Here is an 18126-nt window from a genome sequence, read left to right as displayed (position 1 = left end):
GATTTTGACTCAGGTCATGATCTCATGGTTTGTGAGTTCGGGCCCCCACATCGGGTTCTGTGATGACAGTGTGGAACCTGCTTGGGATTCTCTCTCTCCCTCTCTTTCTGCCACTCCCCTGCTGACTGACACACTCTCTCTCTCTCTCTCTCAAAATAAATAAATAAAATAAAATAAGAACTTAGAGTGCATTTTCCCATTGAAACAATATTAAAAAGAGTTAGATTATCTTTTACCTTTATAAAAGTGTACTTAACAAATGATGTTAACTGAACCATATTACTCTGGTGGGCTAAGCTTGGAATCCTTGGAGCAAAGGTCTGTGCAGCAGTATTTTGCACTACTTCCATCAGTCTCTGATTATTGGTTTAAAAACTCTTCATACTTGAGCAGTGGCTTATTTCATTAGGTCATAGTTTCCTTAAGATAAATCAGTTTAGCCTCTTAAATTTGTGGGATTTTCATGGAGCTTCTTCTGGAGCAAGTTTGTATTTGGGGAAGGTGGACTGAAAGCCGTTTATGATGCCAGTGTATAATTTTCAAAGACAAATAATGCGTGCCTGAGAAATATCACCCAGTTATATTTTAATGGTAATCAAATATGCATAGTGGAGAATTGTCACAACCAAGGGATTTGTTTTATCACTGGTGTTATTTTTAGAGACAAGAACTTTCCTGGTCTCAGCTGACCTAATTATCCTATTGATACAATTTTTAAAATCCTAATAATTATAACAAGTATCTAGGAGAGAATTAGTAAAGTTTTTACAGAATTAACTATTTTTCAGGAGGAAGATATGAGCTCTAAAATATCTCAGTTTCCCCTTGTGGAGCTTTAAATCAGCTGCTTCTGGTTTTTTTTTTTTTTCTTTAAATGTTTTAATAAATTCAGTGACCTAGATCATGACCAACAAGGGTTATATAGAATTCGATTTGGAGATTTTTTTAAAAACATTAATGTGTAAGAATACAAGAAATAATTGGGGTTACTGCAAATGATTAGTTATTAGTTTAGGGATTAAACTTTTAATTCAAATTGGTATAATGCATTATTGCTCTGGCACTTGGCTAAACCTCTACTCAGCTCCAGCTATTTGTGATGAACGGTATCTGGATTGAAGTCTTAGCTTCCAGAACTGTCCTACTCTGCAATATTCCTTTAGTTCTTCTGGCCATCAACTTCATTGTCTGTTCTTCCTCTCTACTATTGTTATGCTGGTATCAATCATATGGATATATACATAATAATTGTTTAGCATGTGTGGCTTTTGGAGTCAGATTACCTGGGTTCTTTTTTTTTCCCCAAAGATTTTGTATTTATTTATTTATTTATTTATTTATTTAATGTTTATTTATTTTTGAGAGAGAGAGACAGAGAGACAGAGCATGAGCAGGGGAGGGGCAGAGAGAGAGGGAGACACAAAATCTGAAACAGGCCCCAGGCTCTGAGCTGTCAGCACAGAGCCCGGCGCGGGGCTCGAACTCACAGACTGTGAGATCATGACCTGTGCCCAAGTTGGATGCTTAGCCGACTGAGCCACCCAGGTGCCCCTAAAAATTTTAGTTTTAAGTAATCTCTACACCCAAAGTGGGGCTCAAGATCAAGAGTCACATGCTCCACTAACTGAGCCAGCCAGGCACCCCAGACTACCTGGGTTCTAATAACAGCTTCACCACTTATTAGCTGTGTGTCTTTGGACCAGTTATTTAACATCTATCAGATGTGATTTTCTTAACAGTAAAATGGAAATAAATATATTAGCCGTCTCTATGGCTGTTGTAAGGATTAACTGAAAAAATCTGTGGAAAGCACTTAGCACAAGTACTGACTTGGCATATTGTTAGGATTCAAAAATATTGTAGTTATTACTATTACTTAAAAGGTATATACTATAGAATTTGAAATCACAGAACGTTATGGGGTAGAAGGCATTTGTCATTGAAATGTATTATTATTTAGAACATGAGTAAATGTAAAGATTTACTATTTATACTTTCAGGAATCCTTAAATATATTACTTAAACAGCTAGAAAAAGAGAAAAGGAGGCTTAAAAATCAAGTGAAAGACTATGCACTGAGACTGGAACAAGAATCAAAGGTTTGTTTTTATTCTATACTAGAAATTTCTTTGTAACTGCCATGATTTTTAGTATGTTATCTACAAACCTACTATATTATTATCACAAAATACTTACAAAACTATTTCCTACACTATTGAAAAAAAACATAGAGACATAAACTTGACTTAGTAATAGTCTTGCTAGTATTGCAAATCTTCTCTGATGTTGGGTTCTTTATTTTTGTATGTTTCTTGTAGGCTTACCACAAGACCAACAATGAGTGCCATACCTATCTGGCTGAAATGTCTCAGGTAACTTTTATTTTCTTACTTCCAAATTTTAAGAGTTTCCTCTCACTATAAATTACATTTTTCACTTTTCTAGGTTTTTGATTGGTTTGATTTGATAAACATGTTGGGATTATAGGAGAAAATGTACCAAGTTTCTAAATATATAAAGTGAAAAAGCAAATTTATAGCTTTTATAAAAAGGCATAAAAGGAGATAAAAGTTTCCCAAATTAAGGGAATTTTTTCATATTTGCTTCTTTCGTTATCTTTTAAGTTTGATCTGTAATTTCTAAAACTCAACCAAATAAGCAGTTATCCCTGTGCTATAATGAAATTCATGGTATTTTATGTCATAATTATGCACAGTGAGATCTAAGATAGATATAGCACTGCTATCACTAGAAAGGGCTAGCAACTTAGTACAGAATTGGAAAGTATGCAACTACAAATGACAGGACAGGAAAGTGATCAGTAAATTAAAAATGATGTTGCATATATTTTCCATAGTTTTTCATTTGCCTTTCAGTTTTATTTATGATGTTAGTATTATAGAGTTTTTGTTTTGATGTTGTCAGAGCTATCTTTTATTTATGGCTTCACATATCATAGTTTAAAAGACTGTTTTCATCTCAATGTTTCATAACATTTATCACATCTTTTTTTTAGTAGTTGGTTACCTATTTAACATTTAAATATTTAAACTTTAGCAACTTTATTCTGATGGATGTTTTAAGATCACGATATGAGTTTAGTTTTCAATGTGCATTATCTAAATGGAAGCATCCAAAGAGCAGTTGGACATATGAATCTCAGGGAAGAAAAGACAAAAATTGGAGATATAAACATGGAAATTATTGGCATATAGATAGTAAATGAAGCCAAGTGAATGAATGAAATGTATCAGGGAGAATACACACAGGGTGAAAAGAAAAGAGAGTCTAGAATATAGCTCTGCAGAGTTTCAACAGTGATAGTCAAGGGACAAAGAGCCAAAAAGAGGATTGGAGTCTTCAGGAGATAACTAGGTGAGGTAAGGAAGTAGAGGACCTTGAGGTCTAGGTTGCCATAAAGATAGTCTGCTAGTCACTAATCTGGTGTTTCCAGAGGATCAATGAAAGGATTGAGAGGATGGAATTAAGACTGGGGATTGGAATGGCACCTGGGTAGCTCAGTTGGTTAAGCATCTAACTTCGGCTCAGGTCATGATCTCGCGGTTTGGGAGTTCGAGCCCCGCATAGGGCTCTGTGCTGACAGCTCAGAGCCTGGGGCCTGTTTCAGATTCTGTGTCTCCCTCTCTCTCTGCCCCTCCCCCACTCACGCTCTGTCTCTCAGAAATAAATAAATGTAAAAAAAAATTAAAAAAAAAAGACTAGGGATTGGAGCTGAGAAGGGGATGTATAGAACAATTTGGGAATGAAAGTCAGGGCAGTAGTGGGTAAACGGAGGCTTAGATTTCTAGTACTAAGAATAAATTAGGAAATTGAGACAAAATAGGATCACTCCTTGTAGCCTCCCACCCATAAAACAGTCAGTTTATACTTGATGGTACTGGATACTTAGTTGGCAGCACTACTTACTCCTGCCTTTCATCAGACCATGAGTCCCCCTAGAATATGCTGCTTTTCATGCATGTCAACTCTGCTTCCCTGAAGTTCTAGCGTAAACGCTACCTGCTTTATGAGATTGTGATTTAATGAAAGAACCACAGATTTTGGAGTCATTGTAAATTTGGATTTAAAACCCAGCTTTGTACTTGAGTGTCATTTGAGCTTTGGGGCCGTAATTTCTTTCCTTCTTGGTAGAAGGGGAAATAATAGTAGTGTCTTGCAGGGGATTTGTGAGTGTTTAGAGATGTAATATATGTAAAGTGCTGAGTAAAATGCCTGGCCCATAATACATTCTGAATTCTAATAAGTGGTGAGTATTATTTTCCTGTTTTTCTTTCCTGATCTCCCGAGCCTCCCTCTCTGTGACAGGGGCATTAGATTTTCTTCCTGCCTCAGCTTCCTCCTTTACCTTTGTTTATCTGAAAAATTCATTTAGGTGGAATAGGTTCTACTCTGATTATGCAGGATCACTGAACATACAATCAAAGCCTATTTTAACAGCTTCCCAGGAAGCTGTTAATCCTGTTCTCCAGTATAAATGTTAATAAGGATTTTCACTCTAGAGTGAATTGTTAATCTTTACAGTCAAAGATGGTTCTGACCATGTGGATACTCCAGTGACTGGAAAGGTCAGTGGATGATCTGCAGTTCTTTCCATGCTGAATACATAAATAATTATTCTTAGGTGGATAACTAGAGCTATTGGCTGAGTCTGTTGTGTATACTTCTGCTGTCTTCACTGTTTTGAATGAAACGGAGTTTCCATATCTCACGATTTTTCCAGTTTACACACTATGTGTATAGTTGATTTTCAAGAATATATAAGTACATTCATTACTTAAAAGCCAGGCAGAAAGACTGACTAGAGCTGCTTGTAACACATAATAAACTTAAGTTCTATTCCCATAAACATAGAATTTTAGCAGTGGATCTGAGACATTGTTGAATATAATACTTTGGTTTAAAGATAGGGAACCTGAGGCCATTCTGTTTCATTGTCAAGCAATTGTAATTATTAGAATTGTTACAGCATCATGTGATGCTCCTTATTCTCCTTCCTTAAAATCTATTGGTTTTAGTTGCATCCTCTGAAGAATATAGAATAATTCTATACTTCTCCTGTGTAACAGCTTCTCAAATATTTGAAAACAACCCTTAAGTGTTTCCATAGTTTTTTCCCCTACGCTAAAATATTAAATTACAACAAAAGTTACACTAGCAATTCCCTCCGACATGGGTTCTAACCTATCCAACTGTTCTGTTGTCTTTTCAAACAACTCTATTTTGTTATTGTTCAATTGAAAATAGAGTTCCCCAGATTTAAATCTAGACTTGAAATATAATCTCAATAGCATAGCTGTTAAAATCTTGCCATTTTTTTCCTCCTCTGCTGCCTGAGAAATCCTTGCGAAATGCAGATACGATGTTGTTCCCCATTTAAAACCTTCAGTGACTCTGCATTGTCCAGAGGATCTCAGCAAAGCTTGTTAGAGGGGTCTACAAGGTCCTTTCCAACACACAGTGCCTGCCTTTCCATCCGTGTTCCTGCTCACATCCTGTACTGCAGCCAGACCAGCCATATATGTGGTCCCTACATCTGTCATGTTGCCTTATAGTTGTAGGCCCTTGCTGCTCCTTCTGCCTGGAATGTCCTTTCCAGTTCTTGACTGGCTACTCGTCCAGGCCCCCTATAGCCCAAATGAGCATCTGCTTTATGCTTACAAAGCACCTGTGCAAACCTCTGTCGAGGCAGCGAATTGTACAATCTATTTATTGTGCTGTTTTCTCCAATAGATTGTAAGAACCATGATTTATCTTTGTGCCCTAGTGCTAAATTTGAGGTTGCCCATAGTGGATACTCCATAATATCTGCTGAGTGAATAAATGAATGAATTCTGTCTTCTGGTCCAATATGCCCAAAATTGCCCCTCTTAGCAAATGGTCTCACATCTTCGTAAAAATGCTCTCGTCTTCTACCAAAATAAAACAAAAACAAACTTTTATTTTACCCTACCTTAATAAAACTATTACTAGGGTCACCTGGGTGGCTCAGGCAGTGAAGCCTCCGACTTTGGCTCAGCTCATGTTCTCATGATTCGTAAGTTTGAGCCCCACATTGGACTCTGTGTTGACAACTCAGAGCCCAGAGCCTGCTTTGGATTCTGTGTCTCCCTCTCTCTCTGCCCCTCCCCCACTCAAGCTTGCTGTCTCTCTCTCTCTTTCTCTTTCTCTCTCTCTCAAAAATAAATAAATGTTAAAAAACAAACAAAAAACCCCCTACTACTTAGCTTTCCTTTTCTCAGTTAAACTTTGTGCAAAGGTGGATATACTCACTGTTTTGCTTTTACTCCTCGACCTCTTTCAACTCCCTCTGACTCCCACCACTGGCTGTGCCACAGTTTACTTTTTAATTGCCAAACATGACTCCTTTTCAAGCCTCCTGGTAGTAAACATCTCTGAGGCATTTCATATTGCTAACCACGCTCACTTTTTTGAATATCCCTCATCTCTTGACTTTAATGACAGTATTTTGTCCTGGGTTTTCCTATTGTTTAAATAATGGCCTTTGGCAATTCTCCTATCCCTTAAAAGGTGCTTTCTTTAGTTTATATGATCAGCTCTCTTCTCTGTGTGTTCTTACTGAATGACCTCATTTACTCATGTCTTGAATTGCTATCTATCTCTAAGGTCATCAGCCTTGATTGTTCCACCACCTACAAAGAAGTCTCCACTCTTGTGCCGTGGAAGTATCTCAAAACAGACAAAAATAAAAATATGATCTTGTCTTTCCATTTCAGGACGCATACAGCTTCTATGGTCATATCTTCCTTAATGACAGAATGCATGTATTATTTATATTCAGTGTCTATTACAAAAACTTTTAATGATCTTTATACCCATAGATGATATGATTTAAACAATTTCCTCTGTATTTGTTATAAAAACTACATGGAATGTGGGGTTGAGATAGAGGGGTCTCCATAATATTTAGAAACCTTATAATCCTGGAGAAGGCCAGAATTTAGCTTCTCTTATGCATGCCACCTAAGGGCCTGGTTATAAAAGAGTTAATTGAGAATGGACTATTTCTCTTAGCTCAAAATCAGTCATGAAATAAGAGGACAAATGCTCAAATGTTTGTATTTCAGGTCTCTGACTCATACCAAGTTTCTAAAAGGCAACAGATGGATCAACTGCCTAGAATGAAAGAGAATTCAGTGAAAATGTAAGTCTAACTGTATCCTTCCTTTCTAATTAATTATATTTGCCTGTGGATGGTACTGACAAAACAGGTGTCCATTATATTTGGAAGTTGAACTTCTAGATTTTATAGCAACAATATAAAATAACAAACAGATGGTAGAAGAACTTAAAGAAGTTTGTGCTCTCTATTCACTATTTATATACATTTTTGTAGATCCCGAGAATATGTTTTGTCCTCCAACATGGTAAGTTCTTGTTTCCTAAGCTAGAACAATGCCATACCCAAGAAGAGCCTAAATCGACACCATTAACAACAATATAAATACAATTAAATTATCAGCCTTAACTTTTTTACTGACCAAAGATGGATACTGAAATTAGTGTAGATGACAGTGCAGTTTAAACTGTGTTTTCCTATGTAAACAAAGACAATTTAGGATGAATAAAGAACAGAGGAATGTTTTATGCGTTTAGGAAGTTATGTCCACACATGATTTTTCCTGTTCTCTACTAAATCCAGAAGAATTAGTCAGGCAATTCTACCTTATTCTATTTAGGAGAATATACTTATATATAAGTTAATGATATAAAAAAGTAAACCAAGATGTAAATTAGCTATAAATCAGAATTCTTTTCAAATACAGGCACTCAAGGTATATGCAATATCTTAGCAATTTTTTTTTTTCGTAAAGATTCAAGGGATACATTTTGTCCAATATTTGGTTAGATGGGTAAAAGTGTATTCTTCCTTCGGTAGTCATAGTTTAGTTTAGTTTAGTTTAGTTTAGTTTAGTTTAGTTTAGTTTATTCTGATAGAGACAGAGCAGCACAAATGGGGGGAAGGAGCAGAGAGAGAGGGAGAGAGAGAGAATACCAAGTAGGCTCCCTGCTGCCAGCTGTAGAGACCAGTGTGGTGCTCAGACCCATGAATTGTGACATCATGACCTGAATCAAAACCAACAGTTGAACACTTAGCCAACTCAGCCATCCATGCACCCCATGGTCATAAATATTTTAAATTATAAATCATTATCCTGTATATTTTTATCAGTAGAAATATAATAGAGTTAAAACATTCAATTCTGGGAAAGAACTTCCCTCTGGAAACTATTATACCTGTGCTAGGGGGCCCCAAGACCACTCCCCTGTTCAGTGATTTGCTAAAACAACTCACAGGACTCAGCATATATTTGTGCACACAGCTAGGATGGATTTCAGCCAAAGGATACAAAGAAAAATCATCAAAGGAAAAAGGTGTATGGGATGGAATTTGGAGGCAACTAGGTACAAGTTTCTAAAAGTCCTCCAGTGGAGTCACATAGAACACACTTAATTCCTCCAGCAGTAGGTATATACCATGTGCAACAATGCATGAAGTTTTATCTTCCAGGGAAACTCATCAGATACAGTGCCTAGGGCGGTGGTGGGGGGGGCGCCCACTGGTCACATATGTGCCCTGTGCTCAACACATACCAAATTCCAGACTTCCAGAAGGAAAACAGATGTTCACATAAACCATAGTGTTTGTACAGCTTAAGTACAGTGAGCCGTTCTTTTTCATTTAAGGAAAGTTATATCCATGTATGGAACTTTTTACCACTAAGTTCCCAGACACCAACCAAGGGCCAACCTTGCAAACAGGCCTTTGTAAGGAAAGCAGTTTCAGGCCTGGTACAGTCACCCTGCATATTTCTTTTTTTTATTTTTACATATGTCTTCCGTTTCAAATTTCTTTTAGAAAGATATTACCTCTTTTATTCAAATCTACTTAAATAATGAAGGGAGAAATATTTTGAAAATACAGATAAAACTTACCCTAATCATCACACATATACATATATAACACTAGACTATACTCTGTTAGAGCAGTTTGATTTTCCACTGAATACTGTTGTAGATTGGATCTCTCAGGGAGACTCTGAAATCAGCATGCAAGAAGTTTACTAGTGAGCCTTCTTAAAATGAGTTCCTCGAGGGCAAGGGAAGGAAATAGGTTTAGGCAGAGAGAATAGGAGTGCAGTGCAGCTGCAGTCCCTTGTATCAAGCTGACTCATCAGTGGACGAAGCGTGGGCTTTCTTTCCTTCTAATGAGGTGACCTACCCTGAGAATCTGAGTCCTGTTTGCCATGTGTAAGTGGTACTCATCCACTTACTGTCAAATTGAGCAAGGCAGTATTAAAGGAGCCTTGAGCAAATGACCTAGATACCAAACTCCTTCCTCCTGGCCCCCTGCTGTATCACCCTGGCAGTCAGTGTCTGCTGGGCCTCCATGACATCGGTCTGAATTGAGCTAGAGGTGCTGGTGCATCAGAGGTGGATGACGTGGTCTGAAATACCGGCTCAGTAAGCTTGTTTGGGGCCTCTGGCACCGCACTGCTTGAGCTCAGATGTATCACTTCCATCTTTGATAGAACCTAATGTTGAATATAGTGCCTGGCATGAATAGGTGTTTACTAATTTTTTTAATGAATGCATGAGTGAATAAATGATTACACAAATAGACAAACAACTCTTCATTTTCTAGAAGTATTAATAACGCAAATAACTCAAATAATAGAAACATTTCTATATACCTATAACCTTCCAAATTAGGTATATATAATTGGCACTACTTTAAAATATTATTGGGGCGCCTGGGTGGTTCAGTTGTTTAAGCGTCCAACGCTTGATCTCCATTCAGGTCATGATCTCAGGGTTCCTGAGATTGAGCTCCGCATCAGGCCCCGCTCAGATAGCATAGAGCTTGCTTGGGATTCTCTCCCTCTCTCCCTCTCTGCCCCTCCCCCACTCATGCGTACTCTTGCCCTCTTGCTCATTTATTAAAATAAATAAATAAACTTAAAAAAATTGTACTTAATTACTGCCTTAACTCTGGAATTTAGTATACTTTTTGATTTTAGTCTTAAAATCAAGTTTTAGAAAAATAAAGAAAACCAAGTTTTAATGTTAAGCCCCCCACAGAAGAGGATATCCAAATGGCCAATGGACATGTGAAAATGTACTCAACACCATTACTTATTCAGCCAAATGTAAATGAAAACCATGAGATGACCAGGGGTGCCTAGTAGCTCAGTCAATTGAGCTACCGACTCTTGATTTCGGCTCAGGTCATTATCCCAGCGTCGTGGGATCAAGTCCCACATTGGGTTCTGTGCTGGGTGTGCAGACTTCTTGGGTTTCTTCCTCTCCCTCTCCCTCTGCCCTTCTCCCTAGCTTGCTCTTGCTTTCTCTCTCTCTCAAAAAAATTTTTTTGAGAGGCCACCACAAATTTTAAGATTGATAATTCCAAGTGTTGTCAAAGGTATGGAGGATGTGTAAATTTATGCAACCACTTTGGAATAGTGTTTAATATTACTTTCTACATTTAGATGATTATATAACTACTCTATGACCCAACAATTGCATTCTTAGTTACATACCTAACCAAATGGTACATACATTTACACCAAAAAAACCTGTCCAAGAATGTTTCATAGAAGCTTTATTCATAACAGCCATAAGCTGAAAACAACTCAAATATCTATCAGTAGCAGAATGGGGACGCCTAGGTGGCTCAATTGGTTAAGCATCAGACTTCTGATTTTAGCTCATGTCATGATCTCATGTTTTGTGAGATTGAGCCCTGCATTGGGTTCTGTGCTGACAGCGCAGAACCTGCTTGGGATTCTCTCCCTCCCTCCCCTTCTACCTCTCTGTAGTTCATGCACACACCCTCTCTCCCTCAAAATAAATAAACATTTTTTAAAAATAGTAGAATCGATAAAATTTTTAAGAGATACAAATTTATACATCTATGTTACTCATATAAAAACAAATATTCACATATTTATTAATAATAACATGAATATATTATATATATGAATAATAACAACAATAAAAACAAACTACAGCTCACACAACATCATGGATAATCATCACAGTGTTGGGGAAAAGAGGCCAGAAATAAAAGAACACGTATGATTCTATTTATATCATGTTCAAAGACAGGCAAAATTAAACTGTGGTGTCAGAAGACAGGATAGTGTTTACTAATGGAAAGGAGAAGGGGGATGATAATTGGGAGGAGCACAAGGTATTCCGATGTGATGGCAGCATTCTGTTTGTTGACCCGGGTAGTGGTTACATGAGTATTCACTTTATTATAATTCATAGCGCTTACAACGATGTTTTATGCACTCTGTATATGTATTATGCTTAAAGCAGTATTTTAAAAATCAAGTTTTGGTGGCTTTTAATGTTTGCTTTGGTTGATATTCCTACATATGCTAATATTAAATATCGACTTATGGAGTTTTCCTAATGTTCAGAATAAATCAGAGCATTAGGAAATACCCATTTCACTGTGATATGCTGTTTTTTAAAAAATATTTATTTATTTTGAGAGGAAGAAAGGGAGAGAGAGAGCATGCACGTGGGGGAGGGGCAGAGAGGAGGAGAGAGAATTCCCAGTAGGCTCTGTGCTTACAGCATATGGTGCTTACAGCCCCATGCGGGGCTGGATCCCACAAACCCGGAGATCATGACCTGAGCTGAAATCAAGAGCCAGATGCTTAACTGACTGAGCCACCGAGGTGTCCCTGTGATATACTATATATTTTTTTAAGTCTATCGAAGAGGGATAAGTGAATATTAGCCACCATATATACTCCTACTTTGTGGAACCATGCCCAGAAATGAACAAGATATCTATACTGCTATTGAAAGATGTATTCCAGAGATCCTTGTATAGACTGATTTGAAAAAAAGATACAGGGCACCTGGCTGGTTCAGTCAGTGGAGCATGAGACTCCTGATCTTGGGGATTTAAGTTCAAGCCCCACATCAGGTGTAGAGATTACTTAAAAATAAAATATTAAAAAAAGAAAAAAAGGATAAATAAGAGATATTATCTTTAAGATAAATAGAAATCATCTCTTTAGGATGAAGTTTGGAAGTTGCTGAAAACTTCTAGACAAGTTAATAGGTAACCTTATTATTATGACTCATGGCATGTATTAACTATAAAAAATCATTTTCCTGCAAGCAAGGAGTTCAAAAGCTGGTAACACAAGCAGTGTTTCCTAAAAGTAAACAACTATAAAATGAATTTTTCTTTAGTGTGAACAGCCTCATTTTTTTTTTTTTTTCTGTTTAGAAGTGTTCTAGAGTGATAAAAAGCTCTAGAGGAAGAAAATAACAAAGCAATCCTTTAGTGCCCTGGAATCACAGGACCTGAGGGAAAATGATTCTAGGACTCACTAAGAGATAGATTATTCAGGGAACCTCCTTTTGATAAGAAAAGCAGCTAGAACTGAGAAAACACAACCAAAATATCCAACATTAAGGGAATGAATAATTTAATAAACTATGAGGGTATTATGAAGTTACAAAATATTACATTCTAGGAAATTATATAACTGACATAGGAAAACATTTATTTATAGTAGTAAGTAAAAATTATAATACAAAATAGTAAGGTGGGATTATGAATGACTTATACCTTCTGGCATTTTCTATAAGAATATGTGTACTTTTACACAACCTAAAGTACCCAGCTTATAATGGGTATTCAAGATATAGAGCTAGTTTTATAAAGTTCCATTGGTTCTACTCAGAAAAGAACAATAAAGATTTTAAATAAGCACAGAAAAAAACTAAACCTTGATAACTTCACTTGGAACTAGACGTGTGTAGGAAGTCAAGGTAATTATTAACTGGGTATTTGTGTCTAATTGCTTTTCATGTTTCCACTTGTTTCTGTAGGGTAGAAGTGGGGCAGCCATTTTAAAGAAAAGAATATGTATTCTTTTTAATCATTTTTAACTATATTATATTAATGGAGAAAAACCAAGGGGCACCTGGCTGGCTCAGTCAGTAGAGCATGCAACTCTTGATCTCAGGGTTATGAGTTTGAGCCCCATGTTAAGTGTAGAGATTATTTAAAAAATTAAAAAAATTTTAAACTTAAATAAAATAAAGGAAAAAAGGCAAGAGAAAATTCATCTACTAGAATGACTATGGAATCCCTCAAGTCAAAATAACAGTGTAAGTATTTGTGTAGATGATGCAGTATGGTATTTTAAAAAATAGTGAAAAGTAAGGTGGTAACTGAAAAATTTGACTGGGTTTGGAGCAGATAGATGAATCAGTTTTTGCCTCTGCCACTTAGATTTAATGTGGCTTTATGTAAAGTAACCTCCCTCATACTCTGTTTATTCACCTGTTATATGGGCATGATGAAATCCAGATTGAATGGTTAATATGAAAATTAGAGATTATTGAAAAATCCCTAGTTCCATAATAGCAGCTGTTATTATTATTCTACAATGTACAGTATTTTTTGAATATAAAGAATTAGCAAAGTAACAAAGAATTTGTTTGTGGGAAGAGAATAAAACATATGACAATAATTTGAAACTGCAAATGACAAAGCATAATCTTGCAAGGGTCTAAGCTACTATGATGTATATAAAAGCCACAATGCACAGGAATGGAAAGTGGTTTCCAAATTTTATTTACCATGACTGTTAGCATATTGTGACCCACTATACCCACATATATATTTATATATAACTGAAAAAACATTATGAAACAGTACATAGTCTTATTATATGTGATGCACCCTGGTATTTTCTATTTTGTTTTATTTTTTTATATTGCTGTTATAATTCACTAAATAAATCCACTATTTTTGGGAGGCCCAGCGTGGAGCCCAATGTGGAGCTTGAATTCACAGCCCTGAGATCAAGACCTGAGCTGAGATCAAGAGTCAGATGCTTAACCAACTGACCCCCTTGCGCCCCTCAGTCCCCTTTGACCTATATCAATTGCGGTTTGAAAAACACTGTTCTAAAAGATATCTAGGAAATTAAACATATTTTTAGAGTTAAGTATCTCAGCTTGATGATTAGTGTCATCATGTCAGTTGGATCCTATAGAGATCATTGATATTAAGGAAGCTATTTGAAATATTCTCAGCACACTATAAAAGCACTAAGTATAGTAAACAATGTAGAATGTATAATGAGCTATGAATTGAATATGATATAACTGAATGCTTGTGGTTAATTCCATATTACACCAGAAGATGAAATTATTCTAAAACATTGCTATTTAATTAAGGAAACATTTTAGCATAGGAAATGGTTTATTCCCAAAGTACATTTAAAAAATATTTATATTGAGATATAATTTACATACAATGAAACTCATTGCTTGTTGGAATATTCACAAAGTTGCAAAATCATCACCACTAGAACATTTTCATCTCCCCCCAAAACCCTTTTACCCATTAGCATTCACTTTCTATTCCTGTCTCCCCCTAGCCCCTGCCAATCACTAATCTACTTTCTGCCACTATAGATTTGTTTGTTCTTGTTATTTCATATAAATGGAAGCAAACAATATGCAGCCTGGTATGCCTTTGTCATTTAGCATAATTTTTCAGGGTTCATCTGTGTAGGAGCATATATCAGTATTTTATTCTTTTTTGTGTCTGAATAATATTCCAGTGTTTGGATCTATCACGTTTTGTTTATCCATTAATCAATTGATGGACATTTGGGTTGTTTATATCTTTTGACTATTTTGAATAATGGTGCTATGAACATTCCTGCTGCATATAAGTTTTTAATTCTGTTGGGTAGATGCCCTGAAATGGAATTGTTGGGTCAATTGATAACTGTTTATCTTTTTGGGGAACTGCCCAACTATTTTCCAGAGTGGCTGCACCATTTTATATTCCCACTAGTAATGTATGAGTGTTCCAGTTTCTCCACATCTTTATCAACATTTGTTATTGTCCTTTTTTACCCCTCTCCTAGTAAGTAGATGTGAAGTAGTATCTCATTGTAGTTTTGATTTGTACTTCCTAAGGACTATTGATGTTGAGCATCTTTTTGTGTACTTGCTTGCCATTCATATATCTTCTTTGTAGAAATGTTTATTCAAGTTTTTTGCCCATTTTTAAATTGACTTGTTGTCTTGTTGTTGTGTTATAAGAGTCCTTTATATATTCTGGTTACCAGCTTATCTGATACATGATGTGCAAATATGTTCTCCCATTTTTTGTCACTTTTTTTTCTTTCTTAATGATGTCTTTTGAAGCATAAAAGTTTTGATTTGGATAAAGTACAATTGATCTGCCTTCCTAGGATTTGTTTTTCTTGGTTACTTGTGCTTTAGGTATCGTATCTAAGCCTAATTCAACAACACAAAGATTTATAGATATGTTTTCTTCTAGGTTTAATAGTTTTAGTTCCATTTTTGAGTCTTTTTTGAGTTAATTTTTGTATATGATGTGAGACTGGGGTCCAGTTTCATTCAGTCTTTTGCATGTGTCTATCCAGTTGTCCTAGCGCCATTTGTTACAAAGAATATTCCTCCCCAATTGATTGTCTTTGCACCCTTTTAAAAAAATCAACCATATTGAGGCACCTGGGTGGCTCAGTCGGTTGAGCGTCCAACTTTGGCTCAGGTCATGATCTCGTGGTCCATGGGTTCGAGCCCCATGTCAGGCTCTGTGCTGACAGCTAAGAGCCTAGAGCCTGCTTGGGATTCTGTGTCTCCCTCTCTCTCTGCCCCTCCCCCATTCATGTTCTGTCTCTCTCTGTCAAAAATAAATAAACATCTAAAAAAATTTAAAAACATAAAAAACCAACCATATGGAAAAAAGGGGGGCACTTGGGTGTCTCAGTTGGTTAAGCATCCAACTCTTGATCTCAGCTCAGGTCTTGATCTCAGCGTCATGAGTTCAAGCCCTGCATTTGGCTCCACATGGGGCATGAAGTCTACTTAAAAGGAAAAATAAAAAATAAAAAAAAATTAAGCATAAACATAAGAGTTTATTTCTAGGCTCTCAGTTCTTCTATTCCATTGGTCTATAAGTCTATCCTAATGCTAGTGCCGTCTTGATGACTAACTTTTCAGTAATTTTGGAATAAGTTAGTGTGAGTACTCCAACTTTATTCTTCTTTTTCAAGATTGTTTTGGTTGTTTGGAGTCCCTTTAATTTCCATATGAATTTTAGGATCAGTTTTTCAGTTTTTTCACAGGGATACCAGAGAGCTGGGGGAAAAGGCTAAGGCGAGTTAAAATGCTACAAAGTTGTGTTCTTGCTGAATTTCAGTTGTGTGTGTGTGTGTGTGTGTGTGTGTGTGTGTGTGTGTGTAGTGTGTTTAATAAATTCTCCAGAATTGCTACAAATCCTTGGTTAATTTCCAGAGCTCTGAAAAAGTTGCTTCTGACCATTTTTGCCAATTTTTTCATTGATTTTATGGAGAAAAGAATTTTCTAAAATCCTTATTCTATCATTTTCCCCAGCATCACTCCCTGAGTAAAAGATTTTTGAAAAGCATCTTGGAGGGAATTGAAGCTGACTCTACTCCCAAATAAGAGCATGGGAAAGTTGGCTTTATAAAGATATGTAAGTCAATAAAGGAAAGATAGTCCCATGGAAATTCAAGAAAAGGACTTCTAATATAACTGGGCCCAAGATATTAAAGCTAGAATTCAAGGTAGCTTTAAAAAAATGAGCAGAACTTCATAGATCTTCACGTTAGTGGTCTGCCATACAAAATAGTAATTAAAGGCACAGACTTTGAACTCAGCTATCTGGATTCAAATTCCAGATCCACTTACTAACTATATAACCTCATTTTTCTCATTTATCTAACAGGGGTAATAATAGTACCTACATCATAGGCATTTTCATTGAGGTTGATAAGAATCAATCTCTGAATCTATGAATCAATTCATAGACTAGAATAGATTTTAGAATAGTCCCTGGCAGGGGTGCCTGGGTGGCTCAGTCAGTTAAGCATCCAACTTCGGCTCAGGTCATGATCTCGCGGTTCATGAGTTCAAGCCCCACATCGGGCTCTGTGCCGACCGCTCAGAGCCTGGAGCCTGCTTTGGATTCTGTGTCTCCCTCTCTCTCTGCTCCTCCCCTTCTCATGCTCTGTCTCCCTCTCTCTCAAAAAATAAACATAAAAATAAGAATAGTCCCTGGCATAAATTGTGTGCTGTAAAAATGTTGCTGTTATTATTTTTATGTAATCAACTAGTTCAGTCTCTATTTCACTTTTCTTTTCATTACCAACTGCCATCTTCACTCTCTGTATCTTTTTAATATCACAGACCTTGGTCTTAGTTTCAATTTTATTATAATTTTTGGTAACATATCTTTGGCTTACTTATTTCCTTACTCTCCTTGCTCAACTTCATGGTCACTGTCTATATTTTCTTAGCTTTAATTCATATTTCCAGAGGTAATATCAGAATGGTCCATCTCATCCCTCTTTGAACAGAGCTTTCTACATTAGGCCACCTCATGGGCTCCTTCCTGGCCTTTGGATTATCTGCCCTTGAGATGGTTGCCTGTCTGTAATGAGATAATGTGGTATAACATATGGCTGTTTAGGATGGTACCATAAGCATATAATGTTTCTGTTGTACACAGTGGTGACTGAAAAATCATGATTAACACTTCTTTTATTTCAGGGTAAGATATAATCCAGTTAATCAGAAGACAATGAATGCCAAGAGAGGACCAGGAAAAAAGATTACAAGATCAAACCATCTTCCAAAACTCGATCCATAATTCTAGAACTGGAATTCTATTTCTTCCTTTTTCTCGTCCATAATATTCAACTTATGAAGTTAATGTTCAACACATTTTTCAGGGAATGAAATAGACAAGAAAGAGCTATCAAACTTCTCTTTAGCTCCTCTTACAAAAGTTTTTTCCTTTGTCTGTATTAAAGTAATTTTCTTAAGTGATCTAATATAAGTGATCTAAAATACCTAATAGTGTTGCTTTTGATTTTAAAAATATCCTGAAAGTTGGCATTATTACACTTGCCTTTAAAAATATATCCATGATCTATGCTGGTAGTAATTGGTTTCTAGTTGGTTGTTAGCTAAAAATGTGAGCTCATCAAAACATTTAGTTCTTATAGGCTATATCATATTCAGATCTTTTAAACT

At 36.3% G+C, this 18126-nt stretch overlaps 1 protein-coding gene across 1 annotated transcript in view; it reads left to right on the top strand.

The window, feature by feature from the left end:
- The window catches only part of CCDC169 (coiled-coil domain containing 169), a 46445-nt gene extending 28705 nt beyond the window's left edge, over nucleotides 1-17740 (top strand). The window contains exons 5-8 of the mRNA XM_047076057.1: nucleotides 2001-2099; nucleotides 2319-2372; nucleotides 7107-7183; nucleotides 17641-17740. Coding sequence (XP_046932013.1) covers nucleotides 2001-2099; nucleotides 2319-2372; nucleotides 7107-7183; nucleotides 17641-17740 — 330 coding nt within the window. The remainder of the gene's footprint in view (nucleotides 1-2000; nucleotides 2100-2318; nucleotides 2373-7106; nucleotides 7184-17640) is intronic.
- The last annotated feature ends 386 nt before the right edge of the window (nucleotides 17741-18126 follow it).

The sequence above is a fragment of the Lynx rufus genome, unplaced genomic scaffold (assembly GCF_022079265.1).
Source record: "Lynx rufus isolate CCGP_SWC_20201006 ecotype Redwood Valley unplaced genomic scaffold, mLynRuf1.p SCAF_1, whole genome shotgun sequence".
In the NCBI taxonomy this organism is placed as follows: Eukaryota; Metazoa; Chordata; class Mammalia; order Carnivora; family Felidae; genus Lynx; species Lynx rufus.
Note: the sequence above shows the minus strand (reverse complement) of the source record. Positions and strands in the feature narration are given on the sequence as shown.